Genomic DNA, 17488 nt, shown 5'->3' with positions numbered 1-17488 from the left:
TGTGATGCTCAGCTACAGGACGGTGGTCCGACCCTCCTACAAGGTGGTCTACCGCACCGTCACATCCCTGGAGTGGAAGTGCTGCCCTGGGTTCAGCGGAGCCGCTTGCGAGGAAGGTGAGTCAGGAATGGACGAGTCCACTGCACGCAGTGGGAATCAAAACATTTTCATGTGAAACATTAGCAGAAGCATTGATCAAACACTGGCAGTGGTCACATTTTAAGTCGCTGCAATATTTTTCATGACTGACCGGAATTTACCCATGCTCAATTTGTATGTCATGTGTATATAGTCGAAATCCACCTCAAACACATTCACAATGAAAATGCTGATCCTAAAATGCAATTATAATTAAAAAAATAAAATAAACATAACAGAAGTTTGAAATTATTTTTTTATAGTAATAAACTTAATTTCTAGTTATAGGGTTGTATTTTTGTCATCTATTTGCTGGTGTTCCCTCTTCCACCCTTTTCCTGTCTCCTTTGCACCACTGCACTCACCACAAAATATTCAAGTTAGAAGCAACGAATTAAACTGCAGTTCATCAATAGTTAATTACTACAGTATTCTCACTGTGTCCCTTTAAGGTTCTCTTTACTTTATCTAAACCTGTCTGCAATTTCCACCTTTAATGCACCTCAGGGTTGTCATTGGCAAGTTGCTCATTCCATGCACGCGCGTCTCATTTACAGCTGATTGGGATTTACTGACAATCACACTTATTTACGGACAAATCCCAGCACCGTTCACTTGAGAAACCTGTTTGATAGGAGCCCAGCATGCTCGCAGCAGTGCACCGGGTTCTGCTCAGGGTCGAGAGCAGGGCAGGTGATCCACAGTTTGACTCGCAGACCCCAGTGGGTTTCCTGTACGATTGGTTCTGGGTCTGATTCTGATCCTGGTTCCTGACACGGAGCCAGCATCCCAGTGAAGGGGAGAGAAAGAGGAGTGGGATGCCAAGATCACTTTGGCTCCCCGCACTCGTCTCTTCCCTCTCCTCTGTTTCCTCTCCTTTTTGTCCTCTCGTTCTCCGTCTCTCGCTCCCTCTAAATTCACACAAGCCATCCATGTCTCTCATTATGGTGTGTTGTGGCTTCCATTGTTGTCTTCGCGCCCACCTCTCGAGTTAACGCATTAATCATGTTTTCAGACACCGTTTTCCTCTCCTAGCCGAGGTATAAAACCTTCAGCTCCATTTTCTTTAATTTTTAAAGACACTTTATTATTCTCCGGGACTTATTTGTGCTCGGCTTACGAGTCTGTAGTGTGTAAGGTTGATTCTTTTTGATGTGGTTTGGATTTTTACAGCCCGGCTGCGCACTCTTACATTTTATCCTCTTTTATCCTCACTCCAGTAGCTACGAATAAGTCACACACACACACACACACACACACACACACACACACACACACACACACACACACACACACACACACACACACACACACACACACACACACACACAGTGCATAATGACTTCCCCTGGCATTAGCCCCCCCCTGCCTCAGCAGTCTGGAAAGCCGGGTGGAACGTGTGTTTATGCAAGGACCCGGGATCCGACTGGGCGGAACCGTAAATCTCTCTGGCTTTGTGACACAGAGTTTGACAACTCTTTACTGGAGTGAAAAACGGTCACTTCTCTGTGTCGTTGAAAAGAGGGCACCAGAACATCCCTGCGAACAGCTGCACTAAAGACGCCTTCAAGGCCTGTAGTTTGCAGGTACTGGGGGGCCCCCGGCAGCAAACTAGCAAAGTCTAGACTCCCACGTGCACGGACAGGCGAGGTACGTGCCCGTACTGTCTGCAGCACTCACTCCCCCCCCCCCCCCCCGCCCGCCGCCCCGAGATGGACTGAAGCACAAAGCAGAGGAACACGTCGTCAAACAGATAATTATCCAATTAAGTCGTAGCCGGCGGAGCCGCCTCCCCCCGGTAGCGATGGCGGTAGGGGGCTGTCGTGCCAGCAGGGACGCTGGGATTAGCCACTTATCTGAGCGGCGTTCCGGGTGCCTCAGATCACAGCCGGCGCTGAGTGGAAGTGACAGGTCCCATTCACAGGGCTCCAGAACCCTCCCGCGTCATGCGCCGTATCCAGGGCCACCGGTGCTTTGTTCCGCCCTCTGCCGCACGAGCACAGTGCGTTTGCAGCGCAGAACCTGACACTCCACCGCCGACTGCCCGGTTCCCCCCGCCCGGGGGGGAGGAAAGCATGCCACCCTCACAAGGTTGGAGACAGGATAATGCCTATAACTGTTGCCATAGCGCTGCCAAGCAAAGCTGCAGCCGTTCGGGCGGTTCAGCAAGATCAAGGTGGAAACGTGACCTTGAGTTATTTGATCATTTCAATAATAAGACCTGGACAGCAGGCACCCAGCCAGTCATAAGCATAGTGCTTTTTGCTACGTTTTAGAATGGTACGGTCAGTCAGAAGGGCGTAGAACAAAAAAAAAAAAAAAAAGAAGGGCGTAGAACACAAACTAGTGGATTTAAATAATTTTGCACTGTAACAAGAACTTCAAATGCCTTTGATTTAGTGTGTGAAAACATCTGTAACCCGGCCCGCTACATAAACTTTGGCGAATCATGGACGTGCAACGTGTGATCACAGTTTGGCTTTGATTTGGAACCAGTTCCAAATGGCTTGATTTCCTGGAAACGATCCTGATCCATGATCTCATTCTAATCATTCCTTTAATCGATGGTGACCAGGGAGGTGATGAGCATCACCTTGAACAATGTTTGATGCTGTGCCATCAATTTCTAAACATGTTGCTTTATGTCTGGACATATGGACACTTTTAAATTAAATTGTGGAAAAACCTCCAATCAAGCAAGTGACATAAAACACACATATTTTTGTGGCAGCAACATACAAACATACTTGTAATTAGTCATTGTTAAATCTCAGGATGATTTACAGATTAGAAATCACTAAGGGAGTAAATAAAAGAGTTGGATCAATGAGAAGAATAAGTCACAGCTGAATGTGAATCTATAAAATCCTCATGATAGCCAGCCCTAATTATTTCACGGGGCTGCCGAGCCAGGAGATGATAGGCAGATGATAGTCAATAGCAGCTCAGATCACATGGCGACGCAAACAAACCCTGGAACGACTCCGTGGCTTTAAACCTGCCTCTTTGAGGTTCTTTAAAGGTTCTGAGGTTTCCATGTGTCGTGCTTGTAGGTTCCCTCCTCCTCGCTGCCGCTCTCCCTGCTCACCTGCTCGTCTGGCTTTCGCAGACTGTGGAAAATGTGCCTTGACTCTTGCTTTACTCAGCCCCCATGACTCCCACTCGCCCCCTAATTGCTGCTCGCCCCGTCTCACTCCCCAGGCTGGTCTGCATTACAGTACCCAGACTCCTCCGGGGCCGAGGCTCCGGCCCGGTCTACGAGACCGGAGGATGGAAATGCACCAGAATGGGGCGACCGGTCACTGATTGGATCTCCAAGCCGAACTCATGATTTTAAACTCTTACTTCGTTAGAAGGCAAAGTTACAGAACGCTCAGGCTTCCGAGTGCTCGGCTTTCAAAGGTTTTTCCCACTGTCGTCAGGTCGTGACGGATTTCTTTATGTGGTCATCGGCTCCATCGGATCCGCGGTGCGTTTCTCCAAACAACACCAATAAAAATAATGTGTTTTTATTGTATATGTATCTTTATTTTTTTTTAATTTTCCGACACTTACCAAAACTCCCCGCATCTGAGAGTCCTGGTGCGTCGCGGTGCAGTGTCCGTGTCTCCCACAAGCTTGGAGCGCGGCAACAAAAGTCGGAACTAACTTTTAAATTAGGCCTCGCAGATCTTATATGAGTGAAAATTTGGAAACCAAATAGCATATTGGATTGGATTGCATTCAAATTTGTTCAGAAACAGATTTTGGTGGACCGATGGTGAAATCAGTGAAAGTTACGGAGTGAATAGAACGAAAACCTGGAAGCCATGCTCAAACGCTGGCTCCCAGAACTAGGGGCCTCGACAGGATGGCTCCACCCATTTCAACAGAGCGTCAGGAACACGATGGATTTAGAGGTATGTTGAACAGCTCTAATGCATAATCTGAGCGGTATTTTCAGCAAAAAACATGTTTTGGGGACCTCAGAGACATATATTAACTTGTGTAAAAAAGATCATCATCGGTCCAATTGAAGAGTCATCTAGAGTCATTCTGCTGGCCATTTCTCACCTGCACGCATTGCTGCTCTGCTTAACCCACTGACTCCCGCCAGGCTGGTTGATACCGATCGACCAGTTGTGTCTGGAGCGGAGATAACGTGTCTCTGTTTTCCATTTGCTCTGCAAAGTGTTTCCAAAAGCTGAGCGTGCCAGGCAGCGCTGTGCAGAGCGAAGAGAGATGAATGAAAAAGGGCTTTATGAGGCAGGATCACGCCACTCTGGCACCTGAGACTCCGGCTTTCAACCGTACAGTATAAGCTTGTCGGAGCCCCGGCGTCTTGGCTCTGAAAACATAACGTCATACTCGGATGTCAGGAAAACCTCCTCGCTCAAAGTCAGAGTGGACTAAGATAACACTGCATCAAACGGGCACAACTTCATATCTGCTCCCCTTCCCTCCGTCCCTCATCCCGCTCTCGGGACTTGGCTGAACTTCGGAACTTGCCTTGACAGGCCAGTGATATAATTACTGGATCCTAATTGTTTTCTATGAGGTTCGGGACATATTGTCTTACTTCTGGACTTGGAACACAATGGCATTTATCTCTGATTGAGTCGGAGAAAAAATAGGCTAAGTATTTACAGATGGAGGTTCTTTCATAGGCTGCCAGAAACAGGGACTTAATGTATGCCTGTTTGGCTCTGGCATTCCAAGTGACTAAACTCATGTTTTCAGATGGGATATCCCAATTTAAAGAACATTAGACATAGATAGCAAAACCTTGTTTAGAGGTAATGTGGTGGTTTGAGAACACCTAATACATCCTGTGAGGGTGAGGTTATAACACTAAGAATAGCTGTCACCTGCAGTATAGGGAACACATCTCAATATCAATGACAGCATCGCAGAGAGAGAGAGAGAGAGAGAGAGTGCAGACTCAGCAAACTCAGAAACGTGTGATTTTCCATAATTCCCCCTGCTCTGTTTTTGCTCCCTCGCGTGCTCTTCTTGATGAAGTTTAAAAAGTGTTGGGATGACTGCAGCGGGCGCCGTGCTCTGGACGTGATTTATTGAAAAGAGCACTTAAAAGAAATATGGCTGCAGCTTATCACAGAGGGGGGGCCCCATTGCGGCGTAACACATGGGAGAGCGTGGGGCTGGATTTTCACGGCTGTCAAAGCAATGCCGCGGGGGTCCCCGTCAACTCCTATCTCACATCCAAGCGGAGGCTGCGGTTTTTGGGTTGCAATTATGGCGTGGCTGGGAGGCAGAGGCACGGTGTCTGTAATAAGCCACAGAAATGTAATCTGTGTTTTCACAGCTCAGCGTGGCTTATCAGAGGCCTGCCCACTAAGCCCTTTGCTTTAAACATCAGTAGGCTGCAGCTTGCCATTAGCCAGGGAAGAGCGTGAGTGCGTGGGCGCCGGTGTGTGTGTCGGTGTGTGCGTGGGTGCGAGAGCAAGGCGTTGAGGATTTGTACGGTGAGGGATGCAGCTGTTGAGTGTGATTAGTTGCTTTAATGGCGGCAGGTTTTAGTGGCTGTAAGTGGAAGGACCCCAGCGCGAGGGCACGGGGACGCAACAAGACTCCACTCCCACTCCTGGCGGACCACACAATGCTGCAAAAACACCACTCTAGAGCCACCTTTTCACACACCTTTTCACACAAATGGCCCTTCACTCCTTTCTGGAACACACACACACACACACACTTTTCCTATGTCTGTAGGAACAGGTTGCTTCATTTAGCGTGGCACACGCCACGCTAAATGAAGCTGCATTCATTCTTACTTCAACTAAACCACTTCTGTAACTTCCAGCAATGGCATTTCTTGAGCGTATAATGGTAAATCATAAAATAATAGCTCTACAAAGAAATACAGAGCACGCACTCAGCACCGCAGTGTGCAGACAGGCCTGTGCGGCTCAGATTCATGATTATGTAAATGGCCGGCGAGAGAAGCACAAGTGCTCAGCCCAAATTGGAAGCAGCTGAAGTCAAACTGAAACGAGGGCCTCACAGGAGATTAGACATGGGAGTGTCCGTTCCCTTTAACCAAGACTGCCCAGAACCGGGGGAATATCACTCGGGCCATTCATCAACGTAGAAGAATATCAAAGAATATATATGCAATTAACTAAATCAAACAGTAGAAACTAGTTTTTATTCCCCCTCTCTCCGACCCCCTTTGTCTCATATACGTTCTCCTGTGTTGTTTTAACCGCCCCTGTAGCATACGTCACATCAGCTGTGTTTACGGAGGCAGGGCGTTAAACGGCACATATGGACACAAGAGATCATTCAGATTCATTATAAACAGTTTAGATTTACATTCAAATTTACATAAAGTCATCTAACAGATTACTTTTTTTTTTAAATCTAAAGCGACGTAGAATATTACTTAATCTGAGAAACACACTGACATCACGGATATATTAAATGTTAAAATGCCCTTGTATGGATGGATTGGATTAATTTGCCAAAGGAGAAGTGCAATGACCTCATCAAATATCTTCCACTAATGCTACAACCTTAACTGATGATTCAAGATAGGTTTTTGATGAGCACTGATTCCTCACAGAAGAAAGTAGGAAAAAAGAATAGATCAAGCTCTTTTACAGTTGATTTCATTCCTGTTCACCAGACACTAAAGGTAATTATTTTACAATTCCTCATGCTCTTCAGGTCCTAAAAAAAAAAAGCTTTTTAATCTAAAGAAGTGGTATTTGTCGTTGCTCCAGTTTAATCTTCAGCCTTGATTCACAGATAGGTTGTTTTTTGGGTTTTTTTTTTTCTTTTGCATCTGGCCCTCGGCTTTCGTATCTGGCCCTCGGCTAGAAAAGCCTCTTCTGCTTCCTGATTTATTTATTATTTCCCTTGCCATCTCAGGGGAACATATTGAAAACCATTTTTTTTTCCTGCAGTGGAAGAAAGAAAGTGGGCTTTGCCAGCATTGCAAAAACACTTCCAGCGATAAAATTAGAGCCGCACACCCACCAAAACACAGCCCCACAAACTGCTTTTCTATCCCCAAAGCCAAGTTCCCCTCAGATTCAGGCCTTTATGCGAAGTGAAAAGAAGAGCGAGGAAAAACATCAGGGGAAAACATAACCCGTCGAGGCGCGAGATCCTCCTCCTTCATATCGCCGATCTCCGATCCACCCGGCGAGTGACGTCATTTTGGCTGATTTAACCCCGTCTGCTCTGCGCCCCTCAGCACGGTGCCCTCTGTGTCGCTCTCACGGATTAAACGGCTTTCTGCAATTACTCTACAACACAGAGCTGCTCTCTCCGGCTAGACCCTGAGACGGTAATGAAATGTATTCTCTTCACGTTTTGACATCATCGCGTAGACAATGGCCGCATTGATTGGGCGGGCGCCTTCTAGAGTGCCCATAGCTCAAGCAGATGTTGTGACTTCAGCGCGCCCACTGCTCTGTGCATCATTGCACTGGTGAGGATATAGTGTCCTCGACCTATTCTATCTTATTCTATTCTATTCTATTCACTTTTGATCGAGATTTTGCAATACGTCTTCTTCCCATAACTGTTTATTTTAACATTTATTTCGAGGCAGTACAATGGTATTTTATTTATGGTATTATATATGCATGCCCTCACACTCCCATAAACGTAAAATGACTCCATGGCTGTTTTTTCTTTCCTTTATTTCACAATTACCACAACTATCCCCACATGAAATCCAATTCTTGCCCTCTTTCCCCGTTTCACCACTCTCCCCCAGGGAGTGGAACCCACTTACAGTAGAATAAAAATAATTTATATAAAATCATGGGTTTATTGCACTTTGTACACTGTACAGTTTATATTGCCATATATAGTGTTTACATCGCACATAAGCCCTCTGCAGTGTTTGTACACTCCCCGAAATCTCTGTCTTCTCGCTGCTCATTTGTCAATGTTATGAGTTCATAAACATATACAACACCACATAAGAGAGGCTGGAGTGTTTTGGCTCTGTGGGTGGGGATTTTATGAAGCCAACATCCAAACTCTGAGCTCCACTCCCCCGGCCAGCAAACCACAAACAGGCAACCACATCACAGACATCTCGCTGTGGAGCGCCCGATGACATCATCCACGGCCGCCTCGCATCAAAGAGCTCCCCGCTCCGAACTCGGCCTCTGTTTCCCAGCCTCCAAAAAAATGTATGTTATCGCAAATAATTTTGAAAATGTAGAATTTGATCTCCAGAGTGATTCATAGTATATATATTTTTTTATTCTTTTACATATTACTCCATCTGTTCATTAGGTTGACTTAGTCCTAGCCACGGGGAGTGGAAGGAGGGGTGCTGATGGATGTGATTAGTTCTGGATTGGAGATTCGGAGAAGAGCTTTGGATGAACTGCTTCAGCAGACGGTCTAATTAGAGACATTCCTGTAGGCAAACCTGACGTTGGAGAACCTTTCCTCCTGGACCAGAGCCAAACAATCTCTAGATTTGGGAGAACAGCAAACAATAAAGGGAATTTTAAAAACTTGAGGTGAGGTGTATTATCTGATATGTGAGGCCGCTGCAAAGTTTAGCTTTGTATAAGAGTGTCTGTGTCCTAAAGGGATGCAGACACTAAATCTGAAGGAGGAAGAAGTACTCAGACCTTTTATTTCAGTAAAAATACAAATACCCTGACACAAAAGTTACTCTCGTAAAAGTGAAAGTACCACATTGACATTTCTACTCAATTTAAAGTCGATAAGTACTTGATCTTAAATGTACTTAAAGTATTACAAGTAAAACTACTTATATTCAGTGTACTGATATACATAGCCTATAAAATGACATTAAGTTATACGTTTTATACAGATCAGTGCTCATGTAGATCCTGATTATAATTAACAAAGACATAGTATATGCTGTGTCATAGTAATTTATAAGGATATGTATCACTGAAGACCAATCCTAGATCAGCAGTTTGATTAATGCAGTCCCTGATTGTTTTTCCTTTGGTTTACTTTTGATAGATATGAATATAAATCCAGATGTTTTTAAACACAAAAGTAATGCAACTGATTTCGAAACGTAGTGAAAGGTATAACGTATAGATGTTGGCTTTGAAATGGAGTGGAGTCAAAAGTCGGAAATCTCCGAAACGGAACATACTTTCAGTAAGTACAAATACTTGGAAAAAAAGTACTTTGTTACTTTTACTTTCCACAATTGAGTTTGTCTCTGTTGGACAGAGCTTGTGTTTCACAATTTGTGTGTGTGTGTGTGTGTGCGCGCGTGCGCACACACACACACACACACACAACTTTACCCTCTAATGATTAGTTGTTTTTTTATTCTTTTTGGAGGGGTGGTGTCAAATGCAGGACACTTTCCCTGACCCTGCAGTCCAGAGGGAGGTGGTCGTGCAAGGGGGGGATGGTGGTGTGATCCTGCTCAGGTGGTGCTCTGTGTTTGGGTGTGTGTGTGTGTGTGTGTGTGTGTGTGTGTGTGTGTGTGTGTGTGTGTGTGTGTGTGTGTGTGTGTGTGTGTGTGTGTGTGTGTGTGTGTGTGTGTGTGTTAAGATGTGGTGGAGGTTGCTGTTGAGGCAGCATCGGGGGCCGGGGGCCGGAGGGGCCCAGCAGGGTGAGCTCATTAACAACAGGACGTACCCCTGAACCTCTAAACCCAGGTCTGCATTCCGCCTGCTCCGCTGGCTCGTGGGACTCATCCAGAGGGGGGGGGGGGGCTTTAACAGCCCTGGTGTTTTGGTTGGACACTTGCCAAAGGCCAAAAACGCAGAGCCGAGTGTGTTTGTGTCCCACATCCCGCTCCCCGCTTCCCCAAACGGGACCATAAATACTGTCCGGAGAGGGTGGCGGTGTGTTCCTGCTTCCTCAGGTGTTTATGGCGCTTCGGCTCCTTCACACTGAGCTCATAGAAGGAGCCTGGCAGCAAACACACATAACCCTGACTGTGCAGATTCTCACCAGACAGACAGACAGCTGCTGGTGTGGGCGCTGAACAAAACAGGATTATAGATCGATATGTTAGAACGGAAAGCTTAAATATCCCTCAACCGAACTGCCTTTTCCGCTGACAAGGTGACAGGGCCACTGAATCATCTTGTTATTGGATCTCGTCGCTACCGACCAGCGTTCCCCCTCAGCCGCCGTCCCTGGCACAAGGGAAGAGGGATGAGGGGGTAAGAGACACAGGGTGATGTCATGGCGGCGTTATTACTGTTGGCTGTCCTCCATGTCGTCTGAAAGGCTCCAGCTCACCTGATTGGGACTGCGGCCGCATGAGACCATGTCTGTCTGGCCCCGCTGCGGGTAGATACGGGGCCTTTGGGCAGGAAAACAAAGAGCAGCAAGGAGAACAGCAAGAGAAAAGCAATTAATCAAAATGAGTCAATGTGACTCTCTCATTCTGATGATGCTGGGACACTCCTGTGCTTTAGATTACCTTTTTGTTGAAATCCCTGTGGATAAAATCCTTATCTGATCAAACAGAAATTAAAATAGTGGAGAAAGTAAAGCAACCACTTAGTTCTGTACATGGCAGCGCCAAGTTCTCTTAATTTTTATGTAATACATGTGTTTGTATTCAATGAATTACACTGTTCCAGCCTCTCTCTCAGATAAAGTAAGCATTTATACAGTTCGCCAGTTCGTATAATCTTGTATGGAACAGACTGTGCACAATTCAGCATCTCTAAAGCCCTTTCTAATAGGTTCCCCTCTTTGTACGCCCCACGTCATTACATACTATTTACGAAAAAGGACCAAAGGATTATTCTGCTTATGATGTGTTAAATATGAACCCTTCACATTGCTTGTGTAAACCAAGCCACTTGAGTCAACAGAGACCCATTCAGTGCAAGTCACTGAATCTGCAGCCAGATGGTTTCTCATCCTGATACAAAGCTGAGAATTAAGTTCTGAAAGTCTGGGATCAGTTCTTTCCTCCTCTCCTCCCTTTTCCTTTGCTCAGGTGGGTAATAATCTATTCAGTGTATTCTAGATGGCCAGAGATATGGGTGTGTAAAATGAGAATGCCCCGGACAAGTAGAAGGGTGGCACCGCTCCAAAAGGCCACGTTGACCTAAGTGCTTCCAGGTAGGGACGGCACGGGGAGGAAGGAGGGGGAGGGCGGCCCGCCACTCGCTTTTGTGGCCGAAACGTGTTATTGCCCCGGAATTGCAAGGGCATCGTCCACTTTAGCCATGAGAGAAAATGCATTTTAGAAATGCAAGGAGAAATCAAGAGGCGAGGTTCGTTCTTTTGAAAAGGCCATTCATATACAAGTATTCCTCGGCCCAAAGTCTTAGAATTTCATTGAAATACAGTTTAGTTCTTTCCCTTTACAACATTACTGAAATATACTTTGCGAAAATTAGACTGGAACCACCCCTTGTCTTTGTGTGAAGGCTTTCTAAGCTCTGATGACCCTGCTTCAGTCGGTTTTGCATCGCTACTCCCTGGCTGTGGGTGGAAAGCAGAGGCAGAGCCATAGGCACGCCAACGGGGTGAAAGGGCAGAGAATTGAGGGGTGCAGGGTTTGTGATTTTCTGCAGAATAATAGTCGGCATTGTTCGTTAAGTAGCGGCACTGTATTCACACTATCGAAGGGAATCTCTTGACCCGCTCCTTTTGGGGTCAGCCTCGCATTTTTTGAGAGCACTGCGTGTCGCTAGCCTGTCACAGCGGCGGAATATGATTTTTCCCTTTCATTATTTGTGTAACAGCGAATCAAAGGCAAAGGGCCATTAAAGCGAAAGAGAGACTTATCTCAGTGGTGTATCTTGGTGTCCCTGAAGAAGAAGATGAATGCTGCCGATGGCCTGAGAGAACAAATTCCACTTTGTACTTCAATCCATTTTCTTTTGGAGTTGCGGTTCGCCCCTCTTTTATTCTCCCCCTTTTTAGCCGACCACTGTTTGACGCCTGACAGGAATTCTGCGGCCGCCGTGGACACCTGCCAGAGGTGCGCAGATTCCTGAGGTCTCAGTGAGCGACGGCTGAATCCGGGCCGAGCTCTTGACACTCTCTCACCCAATCTCACCCAAGATGTGTTTGTCTAACGGCGATGGAAAGCCTCGCACACTCTTGTGATCCGCCCCGAAGGTGGGAAAGGACACGCTGCGGGGTGGGTTACAAAACACCGGCGAGGATCACTCATCCATCAGAGCGGTTGGAATTCCTTTCCTTTTCCCCTGGCTACACCTGATGGAGCAGAAACCTAAACCCGGCCTGTGGCGTTCCAAGGTGCAGCCGAGGACTCTGTTACTTTTTTCAGGAGGTCTTCAGCCCCTGCCGGCGGCTAGCAGCCACTCTCTCTGAGGCAGGGGGGCTGGGTGGATATCATGATGGCAGAACCTGAAATAGTAAACTGACGGGATGCATGATACCCCCTTATCAATGCAGATTCCGCTTCAGGTTCCTACTCTATTGTCCTAAAGAGGAAAGGAGTTATACCATAACAAAAAATAAATACAACATAACATAAAAGCATAACAAAGACAAAACTATTTGCATTTCGGCGTGAACGGCACAACAAAGAAGACACATTTACATAGAAACGTAAGTCGAGATGTTTATATATTTATATATTTGTTGAGGGCCGAGGGCGCAAACCTTTTGCCAGAGCGTGTGTTTTTGTATTTTATCAATCCTGATCCATGGTCCTTATCTTTGAATGTCGTCTGATGGCAAATACTGATCCGGTCCACTACTTTTTTTTTTTTTCTTAACCTGTGCTGTCAGCATGCTGGGCATACAACACAGAGTATTTGTATGCTATTGCATCTATACAGAGTTAGTAGAGTTCAACTTCTAAACCTGCAATACCACTTTTTATCCCTCTTAAAAAGTTCTCTTTGGAGAACTATTTTACCATGTTTGGGTCTATTAACAACTAACTACTACTCCAAGAGGTTAATGATTAGTGTCTCACCACAGGTGAGACAATTAAACATAGAACCAAGCAACATTTGGTAAAACATAACAACATCATCCGACAACAACATGTATTGACAAACAGAGTTAATCAGGTCCAGGAAAACTGGAACAGCAATTGGGCACGTGGCCTCTTTCTGTCATAGTTATGGCAGTAAATGAGGAAGGAAAGGAAGGGGGAGGTAACCAGGAGGGTGCTGGAGTGCGTTCAAAGCAGGTGTTGGTGGTGTGTGCATGTGTGTGTGACTGGACCACCTGTATGTGTGTGTGTGTGTGTGTGTGTGAGGTGTCCACCGGTGAGTGTACAGGACTTATCCCAATTGGTTCTGGTGTATAAGGTCGGTATTGGGTCATGGTGCCTCCAAACGGCGGAAAGGGCCCTGAAGCCCCCCCAAGCCCTACAGCCACAGAAGACCCCCGGGCCCCCAGAGAAGCCGAAAGTCCGCGGAGCAACCCTCACGCCCGGCCCCGAGAAGCATAACCCAGTCCCAGGGAGCATGAGGAGACCCCGCACCCCCGGTGAGCACACATTCAACCCACCCCTAAGGGCAGGCACAAGACGTGGACGCAGAACCCGGGCCACGGGCTCCAGGCACGGACCGCAGGCCAGGAGCCAGGCCCCACGCCGACAGACACCCGGCCCGAACCTCCTGCTCTGCAGGCGAGCTGGTGGGCCCTCCACCACCCCAGGCACCCGGGCACCCGCCAAAGAGAAGCCAGCCACCCCCGCACCCAACCCACACCCACAACAGCAAACAGCCCCCCAGGGGCCCTGGAAGGCACCCGGCGGCGCTCTCCGCAGCCCCGCCAGGTCGCAGCACATCTTAAGTCACTAAGCGCAAGCCGCCAGGACTCCAGCCCAGCCGGCAGGGGGCCCACCCGGCTGCCCCTTGGCCAACCACACCCCCACACCATCCCACCAGTGACCCTAACCCGGAAAACCCCAGTGCTCAATGTGTGCTGTTGGCAAATGCAATTAAAATTGCAGGGTGTGGGGGTTCGAGTCCTTCAAGCAAGCCGAACCCGAATCACTTGCACCCCTCGTAAACGACATCAAAATGAGAGTGAGGGGAAAAAAACACATTTCCCAAAGTTTTGTTTGTCAGTCATGTATTACAATACACCAGCTGTCATGTCACTCTTGTTGCCAATTCCCAACAGTGCGAGACACATAATAACAAACAAGTTAAACTGACTCAGACTCAAAGTTTCAAACTTTGTGTCTTGTTTTTTAAATGCGATATATAATTTCATCTATTTAGTCTGCCACTTTAGTTATCTGGCTTTTGTGGTTTTGAATGCACTTAACCGTCTACAGTATAATTTTTCCACTTAGTTTTCCATGAGTCAGCTGTGGCAAAGATAGAAGGATTAGCTCTGAGGCTGGTCACTATGGAACTGGCCCAGGAGCGCCGGGCTCTATCGCAGTCTCAATTATGATAACATCCCCCTCTCTCCCTAATTTACATCCTTCTACCGGCGTAGATGAACGGAGAAAGACTTAACTGCTGAAATTGCACAAAATGACTTTCATTTTCCATTTGCCTCGGGGACTTATCATCCCCCTGCCGAGTGATGTCATGTGTAATTCTAAAGCTTTTCATAAAGCTTTAAATGAAATTCTTTTTATAGTGGTTTGGTACAAAGGCAGTTTTATGTAGATGGGTGTTTTAATAAGATTTAAAAGCAGGGTTGCCCTCAATTGTCACTTGTGAGTTTTACAGCTTTTCTAAGTAGTTTAACATTCTGCAGATAAAACACAAGTCGGCGACCTCGTCGCCTCGCTCCTCCTTTGTGTTTTGATGTGTGTGATGAAGCAGAGAGACTTTGGAGACAATTATAGCATTTATGAATCAATTAAAACTCCATTTATACACGACAACAAAGAGCGAGTAAAAGGGATCAAGTGAGTTTGTTCAAATTACTGAGAAGAATTATGCTTCAGTTAAAATCTTCACTAATCGAGTCCACACCTTCTGTTTCATCTCACACTTCATTGTTCTTTTCCGTGGAAAATTTTCTATATTTGCTCCAGATTATTAAAAAAAAAAACTCCTCAAACTATCCATATACTGTATTTGAGATTTTGATTTATTTCCGCCATGTTTGGAGCGTGACTCAGACCGGGGGACACCATCCATCCATCCATTTTTATGACACTATTGCAAACACTCTGGGAGCTGGGGTCCTGCTCCGGCCAAAACCTCCTCGCCTCTTGCACTTCATAAGACACAGCATCAGACTGCACCGTGAGGACAGAAATGTACAAAAACAAAAAGACAAAAAGGTTTTATGCTTGAGGGAGCGATTGTCCCAGGGAGGGGAAGTCCGGCCAGGAGTTTTTAAACCCCTTCGCCTGCGTCAGAACACTCTGCTTCATCTGACAAAGGAGTGTTAATCTCTGAAATTTGGGCAACTGGCCACTAACCATCACTCTGATTAATTACGCCACGGCGATCATGGGGGGTCTGGCCTATACATATTTTAGAAATACATGGTTTATGATGGTTATAAAAGCCAAGGAGGACCCCTGGCACCATCAGTCTCTGACACGTCTTTCCCTTGCCTTGTTTTCCCCGGTGAAAAAAAAATATATATATGGTCATTAGTTTTCACCCGAACAGTGTAAATATGACCAGTTGTGATGAAATTGCCTTAATGGTGGCGTAATAATGACATAATGGCTTAAATAACAGGATTATATTCATATGTGAAATAAGACCTTATAATACCCCTGACTATTGTAAGAGGACTAAAGCAAATAAACGAACCACAAATAAACACATAAAATGTGATGATTTAAACTATTACACTTTTCACAATATATTTGTATTTATTACTGACTTTCTACACCAGTTTAGAGTGAATTGACTCAAACGAAACAAAAGTTTGGAGTTGGAGGAATTTTTGTCTTTGTCCCTCATCTAAAAATAATGATGGCAGACTTTTTTAATGGACGTTGTCATGAAAGTTGCAAAGGGGTGAAGAAATGGTTTTATTGGGGTGCCATCTTGCATTTGTGCCATTTACCAAGAGATAAACATTTCTGAACTTTTTGGTGCTTTTGTGAAAAATGCACGGTGGTGAGCGCAGAAGGGAGTGCCATAGAAAAACAACGAACAGCTCAGAAACACGCTGCAGAGGGTCTTTGAGCGTTGCTTCAAGTGTGTGTTGATGAATAGTTTTGGACGGTGTGAGCATGAGGGAGTGGAGGAGAGGAGGTCAGGAAGGAGCGCCGTGTGTGTGTGTGTGGGGGGGGGCGTTAATAATGCCGTGCTGATAAGGGGCGTATTCGACATGTCGGTCCCCGCTGGAGTCCTGCAGGGTCTGCTGATCCCTATTGACCCACAACTGTGATCAAACCGGCTGTTGTACTGGGCGACAGCACAATGTGATGGCCGCTCCGTGTCACTGTGCTCTTTTCGCTGTTTGCTGTTTGCTGTGTGTGTGTGTGTGTGTGTGTGTGTGTGTGTGTGTGTGTGTGTGTGCGGGTGCGTGTGCGTGCGCGCTTTCCTCCCCACGTGCACATCCCCACACAGCTGGCTCTGCCCTCTTTCCGACGTGACGGCATGAGGGTCGAGGTCGGGAGTGAAGACACTGCGGATAGAGGCGTCCCCGCTCATCAGTTATCTCCCTCCCTCCCCTCGCTTTCTCACTTTCATCTGCACTTTTATTTTTTTCCAACATTCTTCTCATCGCTCGCTCTGGATGATCCCGCAGGTGGGAGACCGCTGGTCCCTCGACGCGAGCGTGAGAGACGACGACCCGTGCTCCCAATTAGGACGTTTCGGCCGCAGACTCTAGCCCGGTTGGGAATGGCTGTCAGACTTGGCTGGAGTTTTGAGAGGGAGAGAGAGAGAGGGAGAGGGAGAGAGCGAACTTTTGGCAAAAGCTGGAAGTGTCTGTCTTCAATGGGTTTTCTTGACTATAACATCCAGCCACTGCTAAATGTAAACCGAGAGAACGCCCAACGCGTGCTCATAACATGCTTCATTAATCACACAATAAAAAACAAACCACCCTTCAAAAGTAATGTACTGTTGCAATCTACCCATTGCGCTTGTTTATGATGCTTTGAAATATCTTATTTATACTTATTAAATGTTGACTGCTATTAAGCTGTTTTCATATGACAGGTCATACGTTCCACTATATACGACGGTGTTGTGCAGTAGTAATACTGTGGAAGAGGGACTCCTTTATTTAGATTGTAAATGTTGGTCTCAAGTCTTTACCCATCACTGCTTCTTGGTCAGGAGTCATTTTCTTTTCAGTCAACACTTTTCTTAATTCCTGGCGGTTTTGATTTATGCTGCGTTCCTTATGAACTCTGCAGCTTGTCAGTAGCTCGGCAACATGGGATCTCAAAGTTACGCTCTTGTGGTTACTGTGCGGCAATTGGTGGCAGCATGGCGGGTGAGAAGAAAGTGTTGCCAGATCTGATACTTTTCACTAC

At 46.4% G+C, this 17488-nt stretch overlaps 1 protein-coding gene across 2 annotated transcripts in view; it reads left to right on the top strand.

Moving 5' to 3' along the window:
- The window catches only part of emid1 (EMI domain containing 1), a 51362-nt gene that overhangs the window by 7978 nt on the left and 25896 nt on the right, over window positions 1-17488 (top strand). For both annotated transcript variants that reach the window (XM_080003971.1, XM_080003972.1), the window contains exon 3: window positions 13-116. In XM_080003971.1, coding sequence (XP_079860097.1) covers window positions 13-116 — 104 coding nt within the window. The remainder of the gene's footprint in view (window positions 1-12; window positions 117-17488) is intronic.

This window comes from Zeus faber, assembly GCF_960531495.2.
Source record: "Zeus faber genome assembly, chromosome: 7".
Lineage (NCBI taxonomy): Eukaryota > Metazoa > Chordata > Actinopteri > Zeiformes > Zeidae > Zeus > Zeus faber.
This window is presented reverse-complemented; position numbering and strand designations above follow the sequence as displayed.